The sequence below is a fragment of the Somniosus microcephalus genome, chromosome 23 (genome assembly GCF_052327205.1).
Source record: "Somniosus microcephalus isolate GS21.2 chromosome 23, FLI_Smic_1.0, whole genome shotgun sequence".
In the NCBI taxonomy this organism is placed as follows: domain Eukaryota; kingdom Metazoa; phylum Chordata; class Chondrichthyes; order Squaliformes; family Somniosidae; genus Somniosus; species Somniosus microcephalus.
The window spans coordinates 6,029,416-6,056,281 of record NC_141009.1 but is presented as its reverse complement, the minus strand read 5'-3'; the positions used below and the strand labels follow the sequence as shown (position 1 = coordinate 6,056,281).

The 26,866-nt window shown below is 47.6% G+C and overlaps 1 protein-coding gene across 2 annotated transcripts in view; it reads left to right on the top strand.

The window, feature by feature from the left end:
* Positions 1 to 26,866, top strand: part of spout1 (SPOUT domain containing methyltransferase 1) — a 36,450-nt gene extending 9,584 nt beyond the window's left edge. For both annotated transcript variants that reach the window (XM_085965270.1, XM_085965267.1), the window contains exons 2-12: positions 1,449 to 1,491; positions 2,470 to 2,580; positions 5,000 to 5,159; positions 8,522 to 8,611; positions 9,335 to 9,384; positions 10,418 to 10,548; positions 11,303 to 11,375; positions 16,721 to 16,819; positions 16,926 to 17,028; positions 18,401 to 18,548; positions 25,673 to 26,866. In XM_085965270.1, coding sequence (XP_085821396.1) covers positions 1,449 to 1,491; positions 2,470 to 2,580; positions 5,000 to 5,159; positions 8,522 to 8,611; positions 9,335 to 9,384; positions 10,418 to 10,548; positions 11,303 to 11,375; positions 16,721 to 16,819; positions 16,926 to 17,028; positions 18,401 to 18,548; positions 25,673 to 25,747 — 1,083 coding nt within the window. In that variant the 3' untranslated portion in view covers positions 25,748 to 26,866. The remainder of the gene's footprint in view (positions 1 to 1,448; positions 1,492 to 2,469; positions 2,581 to 4,999; positions 5,160 to 8,521; positions 8,612 to 9,334; positions 9,385 to 10,417; positions 10,549 to 11,302; positions 11,376 to 16,720; positions 16,820 to 16,925; positions 17,029 to 18,400; positions 18,549 to 25,672) is intronic.

The window sequence follows — 26,866 nt, the reverse complement described above, 5'->3', positions numbered from 1 at the left end:
TTGTGGGATCTTGCTGTGCACAAATTGGCTGCTGCGCCTTCCTACATTACAACAGTGACTACACTTCAAAAGTACTTCTTGAGGTTTAAAGTGATTTATTATAAATATGTAAGTGTGTTGGTTCTGTCCCTGGACCTTAAACCTTTTACCACCTTCTTCTGACTCTTCCTCCTTTCTCCCTCCCCCACCATTCACTCTTGATCACCCTGTGAAGTATTCTGAGATGTGTCTGCACATAATGAACATGATGGATATGCATATTGTTTATTTTAAATACATTAGTGACTTGGTTAAAATAGTGAATGGAAGAATTCCACCTGAATGCATTAACCGATGCTTTGCAGATACGGCACTGAGGAATTCACCCACTCCTATACAGTTAAACTAATGGGCCACTAATACTGCAGCAAATTAATGTTTGTAGAAAATGCATAGATTGTTCTAGAAAGGGCTAAGAGTCAGTGATGCCCCGATGCTGTCACCTTCCATTACTCTCAATAACCCTTGCCGTAGAGTACAGTTAATACTAGGGCTTGTGGAATCATAAAAATTTACAGCACAGAAGGAGGCCCTTCGGCCCATCGTGTCTGTGTCAGCCGAAAAAGAGCTATCCAGCTTAATCCCACTTTCCAGCTCTTGGTCAGTAACCTTGCAGGTTACGGCACTTCAAGCGCATATCCAAGTACTTTTTAAATGTGGTGAGGGTTTCTGCCTCTACCATCCTTTCCGGCAGTGCGTTCCACACCCCCACCACCCTCTGGGTGAAAAAATTTCTCCTCCATGTCCCTCTAATCCTTCTACCAATTACTTTAAATCTATGCCCCCTGGTTATTGACCTCTCTGCTAAGTGAAATAGGTGCTTCCTATCCACGCTAGACCCCATATAATTTTATACAGCTCAATTAAATCTCCCTTCAGCCTCCTCTGTTCCAAAGAAAACAACCCCAGCCTATCCAATCTTTCCTCATAGCTAAAATTCTCCAGACCTGGCAACATCCTCGTAAATCTCCTCTGTACCCTCTAGTGCAATCACATCTTTCCTGTAATGTGGTGACCAGAACTGTACGCAGTACTCTAGCTGTGGCCTAACTAGCATTTTAATTGTAGTATTATTTACATATTTATCGAAAAAATAAGCCACCTGAGTCATCAAGTGGCCTAGTACTCTGTGTCTTATCTTCTGCAAACCATCTGTTACCATCGAGTATCCTTAACTCTCGAAATACTCGCATCTTTTCTTTCATACGATGTATGTAATAAATAGCGAGCGTTATTGATTTTTTTTTTTTGGAATTAGCTAAAAATCTTGCGGCTTAAAAGTGCAAGTGTATCTTTCACTGATACAGCATGTGTACCAGTAACTTGTATTCTCGAACTTCTGTTTGTGAGCTCCAGTGTTCAATGCCTATGGTGTATGTTTATATAACTTACTGATTTGATCTTTTAAGGCTGAAATGACCAGATCTGACTGGAAGAAGTTGAAAGAAGCCAGTGAGTGTTTATTTTTTGTGTTTTTTAAAAATTCTATCATGCGATGTGGGTGTTGCTGGCAAGGCCAGCATTTATTGCCCATCCCTGATTGCCCTCGAGAAGGTGGTGGTGAGCCGCCTTCTTGAACCACTGCAGTGCATGTGGTGAAGATACTCCCACCGTGCTGTGGGGAAGGATTTTGACCCAGCGACGTTGAAGGAACGGCGATATATTTCCAAGTCGGGATGGTGTGTGACTTGGAGGGGAACTTGGGGGTGGTGGTGTTCCCATGCGCCTGCTACCCTTGTCCTTCTAGGTGGTAGAGGTCATGGGTTTGGGGAGGTGCTGTCGAAGAAGCCTTGGCGAGTTGCTGCAGTGCATCTTGTAGATGGTACACACTGCAGCCATGGTGCGCCGGTGATGGAGGGAGTGAATGTTTAAGGTGGTGGATGGGGTGCCAATCAAGTGGGCTGCTTTGTCCTGGATGGTGTCGAGCTTCTTGAGTGTTGTTGGAGCTGCACTCATCCAGGCAAGTGGAGAGTATTCCATCACACTCCTGACTTGTGCCTTGTAGATGGTGGAAAGGCTTTGGGGAGTCAGGAGGTAAGACAAGAAAAAGTACACTTTTGCACACCACCTACTGGTCCTGGGGTGGCATTGGCAAATGCCTGCCAGTAAGTTACCTGTCTGTGTCATTAGGTACAGGGTACAGCCTCGGTTGACCCTCAACAAGAGAACTTGGAGGAGCAGGCATCATTCCTGCTAGCATGCTAATTTGTAAAATGGTATTAAAGGCACTGTGTCATCAGAACTGACTGGTGGTGGAGTAGCTGGACTGCTTGTGGAGAAGCATGCAATTTCTCTGCAACTCAAAGCGTGTTAAAATAGAATAGAAAGCCAGACAGGCAAACTCCAGTCTGGTGAGTTATATGATGGGTCGGGCAGTGCAGCCTGTGCTGTAAAAATCTGTTAACTGTAGATTTTCCTTTTTGTCTCCAGAGAAACAGGAACTAAAACGACTGAAAGAATTTAAACTCTTGAAGAAACTTGAGAAACAAAGGGCAGAGGAAGAGAAAGCACAGAAGGATCTAGAAGAAAAAAAAGAGAAAGGTAAAAAAAAACTTTTAAAACATCATTGTAAGTATGAAAGGAAGACTTGCATTTCTATAGCGCCTTTCACGACCTCAGAACGGCGCAAAGCACTTTACAGCCAATGAAGTACTTTTGAAGTGTAATCACTGTTGTAATGTAGGAATCGCGGCAGCCAATTACGCACAGCAAGCTCCCACAAACAGCAATGTGATAATGACCAGATAATCTTTTTTTGTGATGTTGATTTGAGGGATAAATATTGGCCCAGGACACTGGGGAGAACGCTCTCGAAACAGCTGGAATACTGTGTGCAGTTCTGGTCGCCACGCATAGGAAGGATGTGATTGCATTGGAGCAGGTGCAGATGAGATTCACCAGGATGTTACCTGGGCTGGAGCGCTTCAGCTATGAAGAGAGACTGGACAGGCTGGGGTTGTTTTCCTTAGAGCAGAGAAGGCTGAGGGGGGATCTGATTGAGGTGTACAAAATTATGAGGGGCATAGATAGGATCGATAGAAAGGAACTTTTCCCCTTTAGTAGAGGGGTCAATAATGAGGGGGCATAGTTTCAAGGTAAGGGGCAGGAGGTTTAGGGGGGATTTGAGGAAAAACTTTTTCACCCCAGAGGGTGGTTGGAATCTGGAACTCACTGCCAGAAAGGGTGGTAGAGACTGGAACCCTCACAACATTCAAGAAGCATTTAGATGAGAACTTGAAACGCCATAGCATACAAGGCTACGGACCAAGTGCTGGAAAATGGGATTAGAATAGACAGGGCTTGATGGCCGGCGCGGACACGATGGGCCGAAGGGCCTCTTTCTGTGCTGTATAATTCTATGACTCTATAAGGTGTTCCTGGGACTAGGGACAGGGTCACTGGCAAGGCTTGGAAGCTAAGCAGAGCCAGGCCTGGTTAGTACCTGGAGGGGTGACCATCAGGGAAGACCAGGTGCAGAAGGTCACGGAAGGAGCCCCGAGGAGGGGCGGTTGGTGAGACGGTCACGGAAGGAGCCCCGGGAGGGGCGGCTGGTGAGCAGGCCCGGGCGTTGGGCTGAAGATTGTCGGACAGGAGGAATGGTGGAAATGGAATGGCGGCGCGCACAGACGCAGCGGCTTTGCTTCTCCCAGGACGGTGCTATTTACGTTTAATGTTAATGTTATTTGTACTGGACTCATGGGAGCTTGCAAGATCACATTTCATTGTTCATATACTTGTGCATTGTACAATGACAATAAAGTTGAATTATTATTATTATTATGTAAATGCAAGTTTTAATTCTCGGTGGGACTAGCCGTTAAGAGTAACAATTATGAACTTTTTCCACATTTCTCCCCAGTTGGTGGCTTTGCAGCAGCTTTGGTCTGTTTCCCAGCCAGTGTGTGGCACAGGGAGAGCAGCAATAAGATCTCTCAACCTTATTTATGGAAGCCAGCAGAACTGGATTAGGGTACACCGAAAAAACAAAATGGAAAACTTTAGAAGTTATGCTGCAGCTATACAAAGCCCTGGTTAGACCACACCTGGAGTACTGTGAGCAGTTCTGGGCACCGCACCTTAAGAAGGATATATTGGCCTTGGAGGGAGTGCAGCGTAGGTTTACCAGAATGATACCTGGACTTTAGGGGTTAAATTACGAGGAGCGATTACACACACTAGAGTTGTATTCCCTGGAATTTAGAAGGTTAAGGGTGATTTGATCGAAGTTTTCAAGATATTAAGGGGAACAGATAGGGTAAATAGAGAGAAACTATTTCTGCTGGTTGGGGAGTCTGGGACTAGGGGCCATAGTCTAAAAATTGGAGCCAGACCTTTCAGGAGTGAAATTAGGAAACATTTCTACACACAAAGGGTGGTAGAAGTTTGGAACTCTAGATGCTAGATCAGTTAATTTTAAATCTGAGATTGATAGCTTTTTGTTAACCAAAGGTATTAAGGGATATGGGCCAAAGGTGGGTATATGGAGTTAGGTTGCAGATGAGCCATAGAAACATAGAAGATAGGAGCAGGAGTAGGCCTGTTCCACCATTTAATGAGATCATGGCTGATCATCCAGATTCAGTACCCGGTCCCTGCTTTCTCCCCATATCCCTTGATCCCTTTAGCCTTAAGAAATATATCTAACTCCTTCTTGAATGTATTTAATGAAATAGAAACATGATCTCATTGAATGGTGGAACAGGCTCGAGAGGCTAAATGGCCTACTCCTGTTCCTATGTTTTCACCAATTGAATAATTATTTAAAACATTTATCTGGAGGAATGATGTTTGGAGATTTTATATTTAAAACAAATAAATTCTGGCAACTTGAGGTTTGCTCCTTAGACAGTGCCACAGAGGATCAAACCTGCACTCCACCACTCTGACACTGATTGTTAAATGCTTCTGTGTGCTGGTCCGCTCTTAATATGTACTGACATATCATTTATATATTTTCTAGGTCGTCTGTATACGGTTAGTGTGGCGTTACCAGGGTCAGTACTGGACAATGCCCAATCTCCAGAGCTCAGGACATACTTGGCTGGACAGATAGCGCGTGCCTGCACTGTGTTCTGTGTGGATGAAATTGTGGTCTTTGATGAACAAGGAGAAGATGCAAAGTAAGATTGCTAATTAGCGTTAGTTATTCATACCCTGTTACAAACAGATCTGGCCTTTGCGCATTTAATTCTGCTAAATACAAAAGTTCTTTGGAGCATTCTAAAGTTGTTGGACGCGTCAGCTATTCATACAGCGCCGCGTTCAGGAAGTCAATACAATGGCTTCTAGTGGCAGTGGGAGCACGATGTCCCTCAGCCGCTCCATCCTCCTCATCACCGCGGCCTCCTCCTCACTGTTGCTGGCTCCAAGTGGTGGCCTGCTTTCCCACTCACAATCCGACCTCTGGCCGCCATGCCTGGCTCCCCTCCTCCCAGTCGGACTGCGAGCTTCCCGCCATGGAGCTGCCGGCTGACGTGCTGCAGCGGGACGTCGTGGCTGCTGCTGCTGCTCGTTGTGCTGCGCTGCCTCTGCCCGACTCGCCGAACACATCATCGGGATGTGAATGCTCCGGTCGCCGCGGCCGCCTCCTCACCTTCGCTGGCTCCACGGTCCGACGGCCCGGGGCCCGCTTCTCCCTCTCACGGTTCGCCCTCTGGCCGCCATGCTCGGCTCCCCTCCTCCCAGTCGGAATGCCTTCCCGCCGAGGAGCTGCCGGCCGACATGCTCCAGTGGGTCGTCGTGGCTGCTGCTTGCCGCGCTGCGCTGCCTCTGCCCAACTCGCCGAACACTTCGCTCCGGTTGCGGGAGCGAGCGGCGAGAACTGGCCGGCCGAAGCAGGGAGAGCGCACTCGGCACCGGACCGTCTCGGGTGCCATCTTGACTCCTTTTCTGATCTGCACTACCTTGGAGTCCTGGCCAATAAGCAAGCTCCATGTCTGTTTCTTGTGCACTTGGGAAAACGGCAGTGATCTGTTACAGTTGCTCCGGTCCTCCTGCTGTATACATAGGAAGGAACAGCCAAAGGCCATTCAGCCCCTCAAGCCTGTTCTGCCATTCAGTTGGTTTACGGCTGATCTGTATCTCAACCCACAGTTGCTCCATATCCCTTGATACCCTTACCCAACAAGAAACTATCGACACAATAGCAAAATACTGCGGATGCTGGAAATCTGAAATAACAACAGAGAATGCTGGAAACACTCAGCAGGCCAGGCAGTATCCGTGGAGAGAGAAACAGAGTTAACATTTCAGGTCTGTGACCCTTCATCAGAACTGGAAAAAGTTAGGGATTTTTAAAAAATTCATTTGTGATGAGGACGTCGCTGGCAAGGCCAGCATTTATTGCCCATCCCCAATTGCCCTTGAGAAGGTGGTGGTGAGCCGCCGCCGTGAACTGCTGCAGTCTGTGTGGTGAAGGTGCTCCCACAGTGCTGTTGAGTAGGGAGTTCCAGGATTTTGACCCAGCGACGATGAAGGATCGGCGATATACTTCAAAGTCAGGATGGTGTGTGACTTGGAAGGGAACTGGTGGTGGTCCCATGCACCTGCTGCCCTTGTCCTTCTAGGTGGAAGAGGCTGTGAGTTTGGGAGGTGCTGCCAAAGAAGCCACGACGAGTTTCTGCAGTGCATCTTGTAGATGGTACATACTGCAGCCACGGTATGCTGGTGGTGGAGGGAGTGAATGTTTAAGGTGGTGGATGGGGTGCCAATCAAGTGGGCTGGTTTGTCCTGGATGGTGTCGAGCTTCTTGAGTGTTGTTGGAGCTGCACTCATCCAGGCAAGTGGAGAGTATTCCATCACACTCTTTACTTGTGCCTTGTAGATCGTGGAAAGACTTTGTGGAGTCAGGAGGTGAGACACTCGCTGCAGAATACCTAGCCTCTGACCTGCTCTTGTTGCCACAGTATTTATGTGGCTGGTCCAGTTAAGTTCCTGGTCAATGGTGACCCCCATGATGATGATGGTGGGGGATTCGGCGTTGAATGTCAAGGGGAGGTGGTTAGACACTCGCTTGTTGGAGATAGTCATTGCCTGGCACTTCTGTGGCATGAATGTTACCTGCCACCTATCAGCCCAAGCCTGTACGTCGTCCAGGTCTTGTTGCATGCGGGCATGGACTGCTTCATTATCTGAGGAGTTGCGAATGGCGCTGAACACTGTGCAGTCATCAGCGAACTTCCCCATTTCTGACCTTATGTTGGAGGGATGGTCATTGATGAAGCAGCTGAAAATGGTTGGGCCTAGGACACTGCCCTGAGGAACTCCTGCAGCGATGTCCTGGGGCTGTGATGATTGACCTTTTTAAGCAGGTGGAGAGGCAGGGAAAGTTGTGGGGGAGGGGAGGAAGGAACAAAAGGGACGGCCTGTACCAGGATGGAAGGCAGGAGAGATTAAATGTTGCAAATGGGGATGGCAGTTTCATCAACAGCTGCTGCCTGAAAAAATGGGGGCAGGGGTTATAGTCTGAAATTGTTGAACTCAGTGTTGATTCCAGAAGGATGTAAAGTGCCTAATCGAGGAACAGCACCTCATCTTTCTCTTGTCTACCCTATTGAATCGGCTTAACATTTTGAACACCTTAATCAGATCGCCCCTCAATCCTCTAAACTCAAGGGAATACAAGCCAAGTTTACGCAACCTGTCCTCATGGTTGTTCTTGTTATCTTAGGATGTTTAATAGGAGCTGACTGAGGAATTATGGTGTAAAAACCGTACTGTGCTGTGAGTGTACAGGTTTTCAACATGCATCGGTAGACCATAGGAGGCCTATGATTGCTGTTCATCTGTCATAGGATTTCTATATTTTTTTGTATTTAACTTATTAGTTATTTCTGTTGCTGTGCGCTAATAAAACAATCATTTTCTGCAAGGACAGCATTGTTTCTTGGTCCCTGCCCTAACTTCTGAAAGACAATGTTCCCTCTAGTTTTTTTTGTGCGCGGTCCCTTTAAATTTGCTGCGCAGCTGTGCATGTGCGGTATCTTTTCCAGCGAACACAGCTGGTGAGCGGCCTGCGCGGGACGTCCCGATCAGTGCCCGGCTGCGCACCTTAGGGGGAACATTGGCAGGGACCCTTGGGAGTATGCCTGTATTTCCAAGGGGGCCTCCCACATAGATATGTTTGAAAAGAAACATGTTCGTGGAACCTGGGTCAGAGCTGGTGTATAATGTGGGGAAACTTTGTAGAGAAGGAATGAAATGAGGGGGGGAGGAAAGTTACTGGGTGTGTCGGAAAGCATCTTGTTTTAGGTGTTCCCTTGGACTTGAGATATTTTCTGTGGGTTGAAACCCAAAGCAGGTTCCAGAATAGTGGAATGTTTTACACCTCCACCACTGGGAGCCAGCTATAGTTAATAATAACAACTTACTTGGGAAAGATGCTGTATAAATGCGTTAGTCACTTGGATGGTGTATAGAATATGGAAACTCGGGATTTATTCAGAGTGCTGGATTGGAACTTATGATGTCTGTGTAACTACAGGAGCGTAGAAGGTGAATTCCGAGGAATTGGGAGAAAAGGACATGCCAGCGTGCAGCTCGCGCGGATCCTGCAGTACCTCGAGTGTCCACAGTAAGTCACCGTGGAGCAGAAATGCACCATTAACTTTAAAAAATGAGCACTACAACAGCAGCGTGCATTTATATAGCACCCTTAACGTTGCAAAACGTCCCAAAGGCACTTCACAGAAGCGGAATCAAACAGAAATTGGCACGCAGCCAAAGGAGGAGATATGAAGAGGGGAGATTTATGAAGAGGGGCGATTAAGAGCTTGGTCAAGATTTTAAGAAGCGTCTTAAAGGATGTGAGAGAGGCGGAGATGTTTAGGGAGGGAATTCCAGAGCTTGGGGCCTAGACGGCTACTAGGAGTTGGTTGGAAAGCATCCAAAGCTGATTTAACTAAAGATTGTTATAGCCAGCAAGGGAGGGGAGACTTTCACTTCATTGAGATGATTGTCCAAATTCTCTTTATATTTGAAGGCATTAGGGCCAGTTTTCTCCGTGGACCCCACCCCCTTGGTCGCCGAACCTTGCTCACTGGTAGAGCCTATCAATTTTCTGCCCATTGGATGAATTTATTGATCTGGACTCCCAGTGGGAGAGACTCCGCACCAGGAGTGTGTGTTTAGAGAATCCACCCTACTGTCCATCACCGCTGCTTCTTGCCTTGTGTTGTCACTCCTTTGGTTTACTTGTAAAATGCACAGAAGCACTGGTTTAGTTTTATAATGTAGATGACCTCTATGTGATTAAGACTCACAGCTGTACCATGATATATCCTTTGTGTGTAACCAGGTACCTGAGGAAATCCTTCTTTCCAAAACATAAGGATTTACAGTTTGCAGGTAAGCTGGCCTGGAAAGCCGCTGTTGTACTGATCTGTTTTGATTCAATAAGACGGCATCTCATCGGACAGACGGAATAAAAAAAAAAAAAATTGGAGTAAAGAGTTATTCTCTTTAACCAGTAACTCCAATAAGAAAGCACTATAGAATACTTAAGGTTCCCCAAGAGTGTTTGCTCAGATACAGTTGAGCCTGGTATAGTACATGAACCAGTAAACCACAGCCGGAGGGAGGAAAAAAAATACCGTGGATTAGATTAACTTGATTCTACGGGTCAGTGTTGCCAGCAACGAGTATAATCCCCAAATTTCATATGATTTCACTCCAAAATAATAAATATTCATATTTGGTGTCACATGAATACTTAACTCACAGACTGACTGACACATGCACTCATGCACAGACTGACTCCTGAATAACCACATTGATGGGGAAATGAGCATACACTGATCTCATCATGTAATGGAAACCTACACTGACTGCTTTACTGTAGGACTGACGGAGTGCTGCACTGTCAGAGGTCCCTTCTTTTGGAGGAGATGTCCTCTCAGCTGAACGTAAAAGATCCCATGGCACTATTCAACGAGCAAGGGAGTTCTCCCGCTGTCCTGACCAACAGTTGTCGCTCAACACCAAAAACAGATTAATTGGTCATTTATCTCCTTGCTGTTTGCATGACCTTGGCTGTGACATTTGCTTACATAACGACAGAAACGCTTTGGCACATCCTCAGAATGCAAAGGGTGCTTTATAAATTCTGTAACTCCAATAAGGAATTCAGGAGAAACTTCTTTACTCATAAGAGTGCTGAGAATGTGGAACTCACTACCACATCGAATAGTTGAGGCGAATAGCATAGATGCATTTTAAGGGGAAGCTAGATCAGCACATGGAGAAAGGAATAGAAGGATATGTTGATCGGGTGAGCGGAAGTATGGTGGGAGGAGGCTCGTGTGGAGCATAAACACCGGCACGGACCTTTTGGATCAAATGGCCTGTTTCAATGCTGTAAATTCTGTGTGTTGTGTTCTAGGCCTCCTGAATCCGCTCGACAGCCCGCATCACATGCGGATAGACGAGGAATCTGAGTACCGCGAGGGAGTGGTTGTCGATCGGCCATCTAAGCCCCAGAAAGGATCGTTCGTCAACTGTGGCACGAGAAAGGTTTGTGCACAAGGATTCAAGTCTGTTACAAATGCCAACTTTGGTTTTCAAATATTCAAATTCCTTCAGTCACAGCTCTGTAGCTCGTTTTTCAGTACTTGTACGCATACTATTCATAGATAATGCTGTTAGGATATGATTGGCAGGAGAGCTGACTAGGTTCCTGAACAGATTGTGAATCAAATCACACTGGTTGTGGCTTCAAGCCCCACTCCAAAAATTTAGGCTTTGGATGAGACGTTAAACCGAGGCCTCGTCTGCTCTTGGGTGGACATAAAAGATCCCACGTACTATTTCGAAGAAGAGTAGGGGAGATCTCCCCGTTGTCCTGGGCCAATATTTATCCCTCAATCAACATCACTTAAAAAAACATTATCTGCTCATTATCACATTGCTGTTTGTGGGGGCTTGCTGTGCGCAATTTGGCTGCTGCATTTCCAACATTACAACAGTGACTCCACTTCAAAAGTACTTCATCGGCTGAAAAGCGCTTTGGGATGTCCAGTGGTCATGAAAGGCACTGTAGAAATGCTAGTCTTTCTTTACTGATGAAAGATCATGCCATCTTAGAATGATGCAGCACAGAAGGCAGCCATTCGGTCCATCATGCCTGTGCCAGCTCTTTAAAAGAGCTCTCCAATTAGCTCCACTCCCCTGCCCTGCAAATTTTTCCCCTTTTTGTCTTTGCAAACTTTACTGAGGGCGACCCTTCCACTTTCAATTTTCTACTTTTTGTTTTGTTAATTTAAATTAGGAAATACAGATTGACAGACAACTGCAAGCTGGCCTCCGGGTTACAGTGCGGCTACACAAGAGCGAAAACTCAGGTAAAAATGATCAGAACCCACTGGTTATGTTTTCAGTTATAACATGAAAATAGATTCTAAAATAATGGTGGGGAAAATCTGATTTTGTGGCGTTCGGCCTGTGTAGGATCTGTAGTGGCAGAGGGGACAGTAACTTTGTAAATTTCCTAGATCACTAAAATGTAGTAGTCAGGTACAAAAAAGTAATCAAAAAGATTAATGGAATGTTAGCTTTTATAACTAGAGGGCTAGAATATAAAAGGGAGGAAGTTTTGCTACAGCTATACAAAGCCCTGGTTAGTACAGCCCTGGAGTACTGTGTACAGCTCTGGGCACCGCACCTTAGAAAGGATATATTGGCCTTGGAAGGAGTGCCACACAGATTTACCAGAATGTTACCAGGACTCCAAGGGTTATATTATGAGGAGAGATTACATAAAATAGGCTTGTATTCCCTGTAATAAAGAAGGTTAAAGAGTGATTTAATTGAGGTTTTTATGATTTTGAAAGGAATTGATGGGGTAGATGGAGAGAAACTTTTTCTGCTGGTGGGGGGAGTCTAGGACAAGAGGACATAACCTTAAAATCAGAGCCAGGCCATTCTGGAGAGAACATAAGAAATAGGAGCAGGAGTAGGCCAATCGGCCCCTCGAGCCTGCTCCGCCATTCAATAAGATCATGGCTGATCTGATCCTAACCGCCAATCCACTATCACAGAACCATCTCCTGAATCTAACAGAATTAGACACACGAAATAGGAGCAGGATCAGGTTACACGGCCCCTGGGCCCGCTCCGCTACCCACAGGGCCATGACCGATCCGAACCTAGACTCGTCCAAATTCCTGCCCGCTCCCCGTAACCCTTAATTCCCTTTACTTCTAGGAAACTGTCTATTTCTGTTTTAAATTTATGTAATGATGTAGCTTCTACAGCTTTTTGGGGCAGCATATTCCATGGACCTACCACCCTCTGAGTGAAGTAGTTCCTCCTCATCTCAGTTTTGAAAGAGCAGCCCCTTATTCTAAGACTATGCCCCCTAGTTCTAGTTTCACCCATCATCAGGAACATCCTCCCCGCATCCACCCGATCCAACCCCTTCACAATCTTATATGTTTCAATAAGATCGCCTCTCATTCTTCTGAACTCCAATGAGTAGAGTCCCAATCTACTCAACCTCTCCTCATATGTCCATCCCCTCATCCCCGGGATTAACCGAGTGAACCTTCTTTGTACTGACTCGAGAGCAAGTATGTCCTTTCTTAAGTATGGACACCAAAACTGTACGCAGTATTCCAGGTGCGGTCTCACCAATACCTTGTACAACTGAAGCAATACCTCCCTATTTTTATATTCTATCCCCCTAGCAATGAAAGCCAACATTCCATTGGCCTTCTTAATCACTTGCTGCACCTGCATACTAACCTTTTGAGTTTCGTGCACCAGGACCCCCAGATCCCTTTGTACTTCAGTACTTTCCAGTTTCTTGCCATTAAGATAATAACTTGCTCTACGATTTTTCCTGCCAAAGTGCATAACCTCACACTTTCCAGTATTGTATTCCATCTGCCAAATCTCTGCCCACTTACTTAGCCTGTCTATGTCCCCTTGCAGGTTTTTTATGTCTTCATCACTCACTACTTTCCCTCCCATCTTAGTATCATCTGCAAACTTTGATATGTTACACTCGGTCCCCTCCTCCAAATCGTTAATATAGATTGTAAAGAGTTGGGGACCCAGCACTGACCCCTGCGGAACACCACTAGCTACTGATTGCCAGTCTGAGAATGAACCATTTATCCCAACTCTCTGCCTTCTGTTAGATAGCCAATCCTCTATCCATGCCAGAATATTACCCCCAATCCCGTGATTTTTTATCTTAAGCAATAATCTTCTGTGTGGCACCTTGTCAAATGCCTTTTGGAAGTCTAAATACACTACGTCCAGTGGTTCCCCTTTATCCACCCTATATGTTACTTCCTCAAAGAACTCCAGCAAATTTGTCAAACATGACTTCCCCTTCATAAAACCATGCTGACTTTGTCCTATTAAATTATGATTATCCAAATGTCCTGTTACTGTCTCCTTAATAATGGACTCCAAAATTTTACCTACCACAGATGCTAGCCTAACCGGTCTATAGTTTCCAGCCTTCTGTCTACTGCCCTTTTTAAATAAGGGTGTTACATTAGCAGTTTTCCAGTCTGCCGGGACCTTTGCCGAGTCCAGGGAGTTTTGGAAAATTATTACCAATGCATCCACAATCCCTACCGCCACTTCCCTCAAGACCCTAGGATGTAAGCCATCAGGTCCAGGTGATTTATCCGCCTTGAGTCCCATTATTTTACCGAGTACCACTTCCTTAGTGATTTTGATCGTGTTTAGCTCCTCCCCCCCCCCCCCCCTTTAGCCCCGTTTGTCCAGTGTTGGGATATTCTTGGTGTCTTCTACTGTAAAGACTGATACAAAATATTCATTCAGTGTTTTTGCCATCTCCATATTTCCCACCATTAATTTCCCAGTCTCATCCTCTAAGGGACCAACATTTACTTTAGCCACCCTTTTTTTATATAACTATAAAAACTCTTACTATCTGTTTTTATATTTTTTGCTAATTTACTTTCCTAATCTATCTTCCCTTTCTTACTCAATCTTTTTGTTATTTTATGCTGTCTTTTAAAGTTTTCCCAATCCTCTATCCTCCCACTAAATTTGGCTACCTTATATGCCCTTGTTTTTAGTCGAATACTATCCTTAATTTCTTTACTTAGCCACGGATGGCTGTCTTTTCTTTTACACCCTTTTCTTCTCAGTGGAATATATTTTTTTTGGAAGTTGTAAAGTAACTCCTTAAATGTACACCACTGATCATGTATCGTCTTACCCTTTAATCTATTTTCCCAATCCACTCTACTCAATTCCGCTCTCATACCTTCATAGTCTCCTTTATTCAAGCTTAGCACGCTTGTTTGAGATCCAAACTTCTCCCCCTCTAATTGAATATGGAATTCAACCATGTTATGGTCACTCATTCCAAGGGGATCCTTTACTAGGACATTTTTAATTAATCCTGTCTCGTTACACAGGACCAGATCTAAGGTTGCTTGCCCCCTGGTCGGTTCAGTTACATACTGCTCAAGAAACCCATCCCTAATACACTCAATGAACTCATCCTCAAGGCAGCCCTGCCCAATTTGATTTGTCCAATTAATATGATAGTTAAAATCCCCCATAATTATAGATGTTCCCTTTATTACAAGCCTCAACTATTTCCTGATTGATACTCCGTCCAACAGAGTTGCCACTGTTCGGAGGCCTATAGACTACGCCCACTAGTGTTTTTTTCCCCTTATTATTCCTTCCCTCCACCCAAACTGTTTCATTATCCTGATCTTTTGACCCAATATCATTTCTCTGTATTACAGTGATTCCTTCCTTTATTAACATAGCCACCCCACCTCCCCTTCCTTCCTGCCTGTCCTTCCTGATCGTTAAATAACCTGGTATGTTTAATTCCCAGGCATTGTCACCCTGCAGCCATGTTTCTGTTAGGAAACACTTCTTCACGCAGAGGGTGGTAGAAGTGTGGAACTCTCTTCCACAAAAAGCAGCAAATGTTAGCTCAATAATTTTAAATCTGAGATCGATTGATTTTTGCTAGACAAAGATATTAAAGGATATCAAGATAAGGTGCCACATAAAAGGTTACTGCTTAAGATAGGAGCTCACGGGGTTGGGGGTAATATATTAGCATAGATAGAGGATTGGCTAACTAACAGAAAACAGAGTTGGGATAAATGGGTCATTTTCAGGTTGGCAAACTGTAACTGGTGGGGTGCCACAGGGATCAGTGCTGGGGCCTCAACCATTTACAATCTATATTAATGACTTGGATGAAGGGACCGAGTGTAATGTAGCCAAATTTGCTGCTGATACAAAGATGGGTGGGAAAGCAAATTGTGTGGAGGACACAAAGAATCTCCAAAGGGATAGAGATAGGCTAAGTGGGTGGGCAAAAATCTGGCAGATGGAGTATAATGTAGGAAAATGTGAAGTTATGGTAGGAAAAATAAAAAAGCAAATTATTATTTAAGTGGGGAGAAATTACAAAATGCTGAGGTACAGAGGGATCTGGGGGTCCTTGTACATGAATCACAAAAAGTTAACATGCAGGTACAGCCAGTAATTAGGAAGGCAAATGGAATGTTGGCCTTTATTGCAAAGGGAATGGAGTATAAAAGTAGGGAAGTCCTGTTACAACTGTACAGGGCATTGATGAGACCACACCTGGACTACTGTGTACAGTTTTGGTCTCCTTATTTAAGGAAGGATATACTTGCATTGGAGGCAGTTCAGAGAAGGTTCACGAGGTTGATTCTGGAGGTGAAGGGGTTGTCTTGTAAAGAAAGGTTGAGCAGGTTGGGCCTATGCTAATTGAAATTTAGAAGAATGAGAGGGGATCTTATTGAAACATATAAGATTCTGAAGGGGCTTGACAGATTAGATGCAGAGAGGATGTTTCCCCTCGTGGGGGAATCTAGAACTAGGGGGCATATTTTCAGAATAAGGGGGCACCCTTTTAAATCGGAAATGAGGAGGAATTTCTTCTCTCAGGGTCGTGAATCTTTGGAATTCTCTTCCCCAGAGAGCTGTGGAGGCTAGGTCATTGAATATATTGAAGGTGGAGATAGACAGATTTTTGAATGGTAAGAGAGTCGAGGGTTATGGGGAGCGGGCAAGGAAGTGGAGTTGAGGCCAAGATCAGATCAGCCATGATCTTATTGAATGGTGGAACAGGCTCGAGGGGCCAAATGACCTACTCCTACACCTACGTCTTATGTTCTAAGGCGGGTGGATGGAGTTTGGCTACAGATCAGCCAAGATCTGATTGAATGGCGGAACAGGCTCGAGGGGCCAAATGACCTACTCCGGTGCCTATGTCTTATGTTCTAAGGCGGGTGGATGGAGTTTGGATACAGATCAGCCAAGATCTGATTGAATGGCGGAACAGGCTCGAAGGGCTGAATGGCCTCCTCCTGTTCCTGTGTTATTCCCATTCCCATTGGTGTAATATTTTAGAACATAAGACTTGGTGCAAGAAGAGGCCATTCAGCTCAACGGATTCAAGTATTTTTTTCCTCTGATGATATTTGTGATTTTGAATTTGTTCAGTTTTGGTTTTCTGGTAATTATTAAACATTTTGAGTTTTCTTGTCTGAACATACTTGCACCTAAATTGAATTAGGTTCTACTCCGATAATAAGATATTGTGGGGTCCTTTGCCTTGGATTCACTGTCCTCCTGCGAGGGAGGCACATTTCTTAACGCTCCCTGTAATGCTGATGCAGCCCTTTTTTTACACTTTCAGAGAGCAAAGTTTCGAAGGGCACAGTTGTTGCACCTCATGCTCCCCGGACGGAGTCTGCTCTTTACTGGGGTTACACGGTGCGACTTGCTTCGTGCCTCAGTGAGTTCTAAATCTTTCTTTCAATCTCAGTAGTGTTACTGTACCAAAGATTAAGGAAAAGTTTAAAAGGGATTTTAAAAAAAGCCTGACTGTCTGCGTTTTGTAGGTGCTGTGTTTGCAGAGTGCCCGTTCAAGGATGGCTACGATCTCTCGATTGGTACCTCTGAGCGCGGATCAAGCATCGACAATGCTACACTTCCCTCATTCAGGTAAGGCTTGTCACCGTGTTCCTTTTCTTGGGGCAATTGTTTTTTTAATCTCAATTGCTTCTTGAGGACCACAGTAAGAGATACAGATTCGCAAATGCGTTTTCTGATCACTAGCCATGCCCATGCTGATTACCAGCAACGTTCCCTCTAATTTATTTTTGTGCACGGTCCCTTTAAATTTGCTGCACGGCATCTTCCAGCGGCAACAGCTTGTGAGCGGCCTGCGTGAGACCTGATTGATACGCAGCCGCGCACCTTAGGGGGAACATTGATTACCAGTTACTGCAGAAAGAGTTTTTGCAACCACATTTTAGTTGTAGTTTTACTCATTCGTTTTCTGTTCTGTTGAGTTTTCCACCATTCCTTTAGCCTTGCTTTACCCTCCCCCGCCAAATAAACAGTGATAGAACTCTTCCTCTGCACCACTTTCCCTGAGATGAATTGTCATATTTCAAGCAGGAGGTAACCATCTTACCCTTCCATCCAAAATTTTAGTAAAACAGTGCATACAAACGTCACACTCCAGATACCACAATTTATTTTGAGAAAAGCCAGTGACTTGATGCTGGCTTCTTCTGATCCATACCTGAAACTGACTTAACCCTTTTCCAATCTGCATATTCCCTGACCTAATAACATTTAAACTCTAATTCGCCTCAGCCTCTGTCTGTTAGACTTTGGCTTACTTTCTTTTAAGGCCACAATCATTTCCAATCTGCAGAGAAATGTACACAACAACAAAAAGTAGCTTCTAATTAGCCATAAACTGTTGTAGCCTTAAACGTTCAAGCCATCTTACGGCTGACCAACCTTCAGCAGCAGGAGAGCACTTTGTGCATTACAGTACTTGGTCTAATGCTCCCATCCTTATAAAAACGTACATCGTAACTGTGAGCGATGCCACAGGAGATCTGCTCATCATTTATAAAAATTGAATCACCTTCAGATACCAGGAATGTTTCTACTCCCTTTCTGAAACTCTTCAGAGTTTTCTGTTATACTACGTACAAAATAACAACAATGGGTTTTAAGATAGAGACCGCCATATCTGCCTGTCTAACCCGTCCAGCCTGAGGATTTCTCTAACTGCTGACATGCAGCAATGCTTAAAATTTAAAGTTCTCATCCTTGTATCCACACAAGGAGGACTGAAATTCAGCTATAGCCAGTGGATCTGGAATTCAAACCCAACTGCTAGCTAATATTTTCTGTTAAACTGTAATAATAGTTGAGATAGCAGATTGATTTTTAAAGGGTTTCACACACTTGCCATCGGTGTTTTAACCATGTCAGACTATCGCTGCCTCTCGCACTCGGTCACTTTACGTATATAGTGGAGACAAATCCTGTAACGTTTTTCTCCCTGCTTTAGGCACATGTTGGTGGTGTTTGGTGGTCTTCAGGGGCTCGAGGCCAGTGTAGACGCTGACCAAAACCTCAGTCTTGCGGATCCTAGCGTCCTCTTTCACCACTATCTGAACACCTGTCCTGGCCAGGGCAGCCGTACCATCCGCACTGAGGTATGTAACGTTCCGATGAATGGTCATTGTCCTGAAATGTTAACTCTGTTTTTTCCCTCCGCAGATGTTGCCTAACCTGCTGAATGTTTCCAGCATTTTCTGTTTTCAGATTTCCAGCTTCCGCGGTATTTTGCTTTTGTATGTAACATAGGGATGTTTTGCCCCAAACCTCTAGTACATAAATCAATGTATGGAGTGTGTAAAGTTTCAGACTTGCATGCCTACACAATGTACTCAACATCTGAAGCAAAACCTTTCCCAGTATCTTCCCCCACCCCACCATTTCCCTTTCCTATCACCTTTGCGTACCCGTGTAATATTCAGATAGGCGAATATGATGATCCAGACCATGAACTACTTCACAGTATCTATCATCATGACAGACATATTTGCATTGGGGAGCAAGTAGAGGCTTTAATACATTTGGTGCAGTTTGTACATGCATATTGCTGTGACTTAAAGTGCTTTGGAGGCACTTGGAATCACTGATGTAATTCAAAACAGACACGTGCAAATCTCGGTCACTGTGATGCTGTTCTGGCGGAGACCACATAGGGACAGTAACACAATTCACTATGTTTAGCCAATGTTGTTATTGCTCCACGTTAGGTACGGAACTTGGTTGGGTTATCGGGGCAGGGTCCCTTTAAGAGTCGTCGATTGTGTGATGACGTCATAGCCCTGCGATGAGGCCGAGTCCCTCAGTTCATGCGGAGAGTTAATAAAGCTAACACGCGTTTTTCTTTGTTGCTACGAAAGTCTCGCAGTCTGTTGATTTCCAGCGACTCCTACATTGGTGACCCCGTTTCTCTTTTGGACATTTCCAAAGACTTTATCCGAGATGGCGACGAACGCCGTTTCTCTCAAATTACCGGAGTTTTGGGAACGACAGGCTGCCGCTTGGTTCGTCCAGGCCGAGGCTCAGTTTGCACTCCGGGACATCACCGCGGACGACACGAAATATTATTACGTCGTCTCTGCTCTCGGCAGCTCCACCGCGGCCAGAGTCGTGAGCCTGCTCGAGGGCCCCCCGGAGCACCACAAATTTGCGATGCTGAGAACGCACCTCCTAGAGACTTTTGGACTAACTGAACCCGAGCGCGTACGCCAGCTTCTCTCTCTACCCGGGCTTGGCGACTCCAAGCCCTCAGAACTGATGGACCACATGTTAACCCTCCTGGGCAAGTACAAGCCGTGCTTCCTCTTCAGAGAACTGTTCCTACAACAGCTGCCAGGGCAGGTACGGTCGGCTTTAGCCAACTCTCATATTGGTGATTTCCGCGACCTGGCCAAGGAGGCCGACAAATTTTTCTCCGCCGGGCAACAGTACTGCGCGGCCATGCGGGTCCCTGCCCCCACCGCCACAGCCCAACGGCGGCAGCCCCCAAACGTGCTTCTACCACGCGCAGTTCGGCCCCAAAGCTAAGCCGGCCCCCGTGCAACTTTACCGCGTCGGGAAACGCGAAGGCCCACTCATTAGCTACCCTGGCTGTCGGCCGTTCAGGTAGTCTGTTATTCATTACAGACACTGACTCTGGATGTCGTTTCCTCTGCGACACGGATGCCCAGGTGAGCGTCCTGCCCGCGTCAACCATAGACATACGGGGGGGAAACACGGCCGCGCCCTCGAAGCCGCCAACGGCAGTTCCATCCGTACCTTTGGGAAACGGAGCGTGGCGCTGTGTTTTGGCGGGCAGCGTTTCGCTTGGGACTTTGTTACAGCAAAAGTGTCCACCCCCCTTCTCGGCGCTGACTTACTCTGCGCCAATGGCCTTTTGGTGGACGTCAAGAACCGACGTCTCGTCCACGCTGAGACTTTCAGTTCGCTCCCGTGTTCACTCAGTGGTTCCGGCACGACGAAGTTGTCCAGCGCACTCTTGGCCTCCGAGTTTTCCCGCCTCCTCGCCGGGTTCCCGGACCTCACGAAGCCCACTTTCTCGTCCGCCGCCACCAAGCACGAGGTAGAACACCACATCCCGACCACCGGTCCGTCTGTCTACGCCCGCGCTCAGCGCCTCAACCCGGGGAAACTCGCCATCGCTAAAGACGAGTTCGACACGATGGAGCGCCTCGGCATCATTCACTGGTCGAACAGTCCGTGGGCCTCGCCCTTCCACATCGCACCGAAACCAGGCGGCGGTTGGCGCCCGTGCAGCGATTACCGGCGCCTCAACGACGCTACGACCCCCGACCGCTACCCGATTCCACACATCCAGGATTTTTCCGCCCGTCTGGCCGAGAAAGTTGTTTTCTCTAAAGTGGACCTCGTTCGGGGTTACCACCAGGTCCCCGTCCGGCCGCAGGACGTCCCGAAAACCGCGGTGATCACCCCGTTCGGGCTGTTCGAATTCCTCCGCATGCCATTCGGTCTCAAAAACGCCACTCAGGCTTTTCAACGCCTAATGGACACCGTGTTACGGGACCTGCCATTCCTGTTCGTCTACCTGGGCGACATTCTCATCGCCAGCGCCTCCAGGACGGAGCATCTGTCCCACCTCCGGACTCTCTTTGAATGCCTCAGCCAGCACGGCCTAATCGTCGATCCGGGCAAGTGCCAGCTCGGGCTGTCCTCGATCGACTTTCTCGGGCACCGCATCACGAAGGACGGGGCGGTGCCACTGCCGTCGAAAGTGGAGGCCGTGAAGGATTTTCCGCGACCCCTCACCGTGAAGGAGTTTTTGGGCATTGTGAACTTTTATCATCGCTTTGTTCCCCGGGCAGCCCAGCTTATGCGGCCCCTTTACGAGGCCCTCAAAGGCAAGCCCACCAAGCTCGCCGTCGACTGGTCCGAGGAGATGGCCAATTCTTTCACTGATACGAAAAGGGCCCTGGCTAACGCGACCATGCTGGCGCATCCGTTGCCCGATGTGCCGATCGCTCTCACCACTGACGCTTCGGACTATGCTGTTGGCAACGTCCACGAACGGTGGGTCAACGGCGCCTGGCAGCCGCTCGCCACCTTCAGCCGGCAGCTCCGCCCCAACGAGCGGAAGTACAGCACCTTCGATCGCGAGCTTCTCGGCCTCTACCTCGCCGTCCGACACTTCCGTTTCCTGCTAGAGGCCCGCCCGTTCACGGCGTTCGTGGACCACAAGCCGTTGACCTTCGCCATGGCCAAAGTTTCCAAGCCGTGGTCGGCCCGTCAGCAGCGCCAGCTTTCCTTCATCTCCGAGTTCACGACGGACATCCAGCATGTGGCTGGGAAAGACAACCCCGTTGCCGACTGTCTCTCCCGGGCCGTCACCAACGCCGTACACCTCTGCATCGACTACACCCGCATGGCGGCTGACCAGGCCTCCGACCTGGACGTCCAGGCCGACAGGACGGCTGTCACGGGCCTTCAGTTAGCGGACATCGCGTTTGACGAGGCCGGCTCCTGTGCGACGTCTCCGCTGGGCAGCCACGCCCCGGCGGGTGCAGACGGCAGGTTTTCGACGCCGTCCATAGCCTTTCCCACCCGGGCAGGAAGCCGTCACAGAAGCTGGTGACGGCTAAGTTCGTCTGGCACGGGCTCAAGAAGGACGTTCGTGACTGGGCCAATACCTGCGTGGTATGCCAGCGCTCGAAAGTGCATCGCCATACTAAGGCCCCGTTGGCGCCTTTCGCGGTGCCCGAGAGGCGGTTCGACCATATTAATATGGACCTGGTGGAGCCCCTGCCGCCCTCCCGAGGGTTCACCCACCTCACGATGGTCAACAGAACCACCCGATGGCCAGAAGCCGTCCCGCTGTCGTCAACAACGTCCGCCGATATGGCTCGGGCGTTCATCAACACTTGGGTCGCCCGGCTAGGCACCCCATCTGACGTCTCCTCCGACTGTGGGCCCCAGTTCACGTCTGAGGTCTGGAACGCTGTCGCCCAAGGCCTCGGGTTGAGACTCCACCGCATATCGCCCTCAGGCTAACGGGCTGTGCGAACGGTTTCATCGCTCCATGAAGGCCGCGCTCCGGGGCGACAGTTGGATCGACAGACTCCCGTGGGTCATGCTGGGACTCCGGACCGCCCCCAAGGAGGACCTCCAGTCCTCGTCCGCCGAGCTCGTCTACGGGCAGCCGCTGCGGGTTCCTGGGGACTTCGTCCCCAACGCCATGACCCTTGGTCCGCAGCCCGTCAGCGGTCCGCCCTCCTGGACAACGCCAAGGTTTTCGTGCCGGTGCCCACGTCGCAGCACGGTCTCCCTCGGTCCCACGTTCCGCCCGACCTTCGTGCGGCGGAGTATGTTTTCGTCCGCCACGACGCCAACCGGAGACCTCTTCACCCACCCTACAACGGACCATTCCGCGTCCTGGAAGCCGGGGACAAGGCCTTCGTGGTGGATGTCGGCGGTAAGCCGGACTACATTTCCGTGGACCGTCTTAAGCCGGCCCACCTGGATCTGGACCGACCCGTTGGGTTGGCTCAGTCCCCGCGGCGGGGCTGACCTCCGGCTTCTGCACCCTCAGTCCACCACCGAGCGCCCGGGGACCCTCCGGCGACCCCCCCCGGTCCCCACCTGGACTTAAGGAGCCGTTTCGGCCGTGTGATCCGGGCCCCTCAACAACTGACATTGCCAGTTCTAGTGAAATCTGGGGGGACGTATGTGGCAGAGACCACATAGTTTAGCCAATGTTGTTATCGCGCCACGTTGGGTATGGAACTTGGTTGGGTTATCGGGGCAGGGTCCCTTTAAGAGTCGTTGATTGTGTGATGATGTCATAGCCCTGCGACGAGGCCGAGTCCCTCAGCCCATGTGGAGAGTTAATAAAGCTAACGCGTTTTTTCTTTGCTGCTACGAAAGTCTCGCAGTCTGTTGATTTCCAGCGACTCCTACATTGTGATAATTCATGTAGCGCAGTCTCACCCAATTAGCTCTGCCTTTTCTCTTTAAGGAAGGGAAGGGGAGTGATGTAAGAAAACTACAAGGCACTTGGTCTGAGTATTAAACAAGGCTTTAATCAACTGTTTTTCAACATGGAGATCTAGTTGTGTCCTTCACTAGTTCCTGTTAAAGAATGTCCTGAGCAAGCTGGGCCCATGCCCGAGTATTTATACTCTCCCTGGACAGTGCCACTAGCAGGCCGCCCAGTATTATTTCATATATCATTTCCACATGAATGACAAGATTCATGTCATTGAGCATAATCAAGAAAAAGACAGCACTGAGTATCTGCGAGCACAGTTTGACCGCCAGTAATACGTTGCTGAAGGTGGCATTTAGGTTACACTGTGATTATTTCCACGGATTTCTGGTCCCTCTGCGCGTGCGCCCGTTTGGTATGGGGGAACATTGTCCACCAACACCTTGATTTTAAAATTTTCATCCTCATGTTAAAATCCCTCCATGGCCTCACCCCTTCCTATCTGAACTTGGCAGTGTGAGTGCTCCTAACGCGGGAGGGTGAGGCTTGTCTGTTCTCTGAAAGCAGTAGTGTTAGCACTGTGAACTCTGGAGATTTGGGAGTCATAGAGTTATGCAGCACAGAAAGAGGCCCTTCGGCCCATCGCATCCGCGCCGGCCATCAAGCCCTGTCTAATCTAATCCCATTTTCCAGCATTTGGTCCGTAGCCTTGTATGCTATGGCATTTCAAGTGCTCATCCAAATGCTTCTTGAATGTTGTGAGGGTTCCTGCCTCTACCACCCTTTCAGGCAGTGAGTTCCAGATTCCAACCACCCTCTGGGTGAAAAAGTTTTTCCTCAAATCCCCTCTAAACCTCCTGCCCCTTACCTTGAATCTATGCCCCCTTGTTATTGACCCCTCTACTAAGGGGAAAAGTTCCTTTCTATCTACCCTATCTATGCCCCTCATAATTTTGTATACCTCAATCAGGTCCCCCCTCCGCCTTCTCTGCTCCAAGGAAAACAACCCCAGCCTGTCCAGTCTCTCTTCATAGCTGAAGCGCTCCAGCCCAGGTAACATCCTGGTAAATCTCCTCTGCACCCTCGCCAAAGCAATCACATCCTTCCTATAGTGTGGCGACCAGAACTGCACACAGTATTCCAGCTGTGGCCTTACCAGCGTTTTGTACAGCTCCATCATAACCTCCCTGCGCTTATATTCTATGCCTCGGCTAATGAAGGCAAGTATCCCATATGCCTTTTTAACCGCCTTCTCCACCTGTTCTGCTGCCTTCAGGGATCTATGTACATGCACACCAAGGTCCCTCTGATCCTCTGTCTTTCCCAGGGTCTTACCATTCATTGTGTATTCCCTTGCCTTGTTAGTCCGTCCAAAATGCATCACCTCACACTTTTCAGGGTTAAATTCCATTTGCCACTGTTCCGCCCATCTGACCAACCCATCTATATCGTCCTGTAGCCTGAGGCTTCCCTTCTCGCTATTTACCACCCCACCAATTTTCGCAATGAATGGATTAAATTACACATTGCAACGATCTTGATTACCCTCCAGCAGGCAGGATCCATTTACAGACAAATGGTTGGGTGTGTCTTGTCCTCCTAGGGGACCAATCAGAAATATGGTGTTGCAAATAAATACAACCTTTTAGGTTTTAGGTTTTTCAGGCTGGCCTCGCACCATTGGTCAGCTCATCGTTGTGTGGGTGCTACAGCCAGAATCCCCTCGAACTCTCTCCCTACATTCCCCTAGGCTGTGACTGACAAACTCATTTCACGGCAGAACAGCCGCATGCAGACCTCGGATTCAAACTCTGGTATTTACCTCTTGAGTCTTCCAGTTACTGGGCCACTTTGGTGTGTCTATAAGCAAATTGCACAGCTGAGATGAAATTGAGTGTGAAATTATGATAATACATTGTAATTTCAGACCATGCAAAATACAATTTTATTTGTTTTTCCAGAAGATGTTTAATTTAGTGAGCTGTGTGTGTTCTATCGGATAATGAAGACTTTTAAATATTAATAATGTAAGTTAATTTCTTCCATCTTTTTCAATTGGAAAATTCTCCCACCGTCTACAGCTGGCCAAGTGACCTACTCCCAAGACTGAGCCACTGCTGCTCTTAAATTGGGAGCTAGGATGACTCTCACTCCAACTTTCCTTCCCTCCCTAAGGGGAAACGCCTGCCATTCCCCCCACTCAGGCCAGCATGTCCCCCTGATCAATATCTCATTATTTTGGGGGTTGAATTTTACAGTGAATGGTGTTTTTTTGCCCTCTTCTAGGAAGCCATTCTCATCACCCTATCCACATTACGACCAAAGATTGACACGGCAGTCGGAAGATCCACTTCAAGTTGAAAACTGTAAATGTTTTGCAATGTACCACCTTTCAAACTGCCCATGAAGTGGAGGACCATCATTCACCGGCCATCGCTCGTGCTCCTGACTGACACCGGCGCCCACTCTCTAGACTGCAGGGATCCAACCCTGGCTTGTGATGCAGTAGCAGAATGTGCTGCAATGTTTGTGTTGAGAGTCTGCAGCATGTTTCCCAGTTTCAAGGAAGGCCTGGGGGAAGATTTGTAACACATACTTTCCAACGGTAAATCTGCAGCCAATATTTAATAATGACATTATTCATCCTCGAGCAGTCCAGTAATTATTAAAAACCTGTAGATCAGGACCTGAGTCAATGATCGATCATATTGCTGGCATTAGTTTGGCACAAATATCCACTTCTGTGGTTTTCTGTCAGTCCCAGAATGAATGGCGTAGCAGATCAGACTTGTTTGCTGATTGCAATCTCTCTGGATATTTGGCCAGGATCGTTTCTCACTGCCTTTCTTGAGATCACTGCCAATGTTTCCTTTAAGCTGCACGGCCGCGCCGGGCTCTGGAGCTCCCGCACAGCCGGCTCACCAGCTTTTAAATGGGAAAAACCGCGCATGTGATATTTTGAATGGGCTGCGCACCCAAAAAAAATTAAAGGGAACATTGATCACTGCATAGTGTCACACTGTTGCCTCACAGCGCCAGGGACCCGGGTTCGAATCCAGCCTCGGGCGACTGTCTGTGTGGAGTTTGCACATTCTCCCCGTGTTTGCGTGGGTTTACTCCGGGTGCTCCGGTTTCCTCCCACAGTCCAAAGATGTGCGGGTTAGGTTGATTGGCTATGATAAATTGACCCTTAGTGTTAGGGGGATTAAATACGTGGGGTTACGGGGATAGGGTGGGATATGTGTTGGTGTAGGGGTTACGGGGATCGGGTGGGATATGTGTCGGTGCAGGCTCGATGGGCCGAAATGGCCTCTATCTGCACTGTGTGGTTTCTGTGATTTCTGTGAATTCGGGTGTATAAGCCGGTTATTGACTGCAGCGCAAAATCTCTAGTCTGCCCAAGACCACAGACTGTTGCGGTGTATTTTTATGATGAATCATGCCGTTTATATGTCGAGTAAAGTTTTATTTTTAAAACTA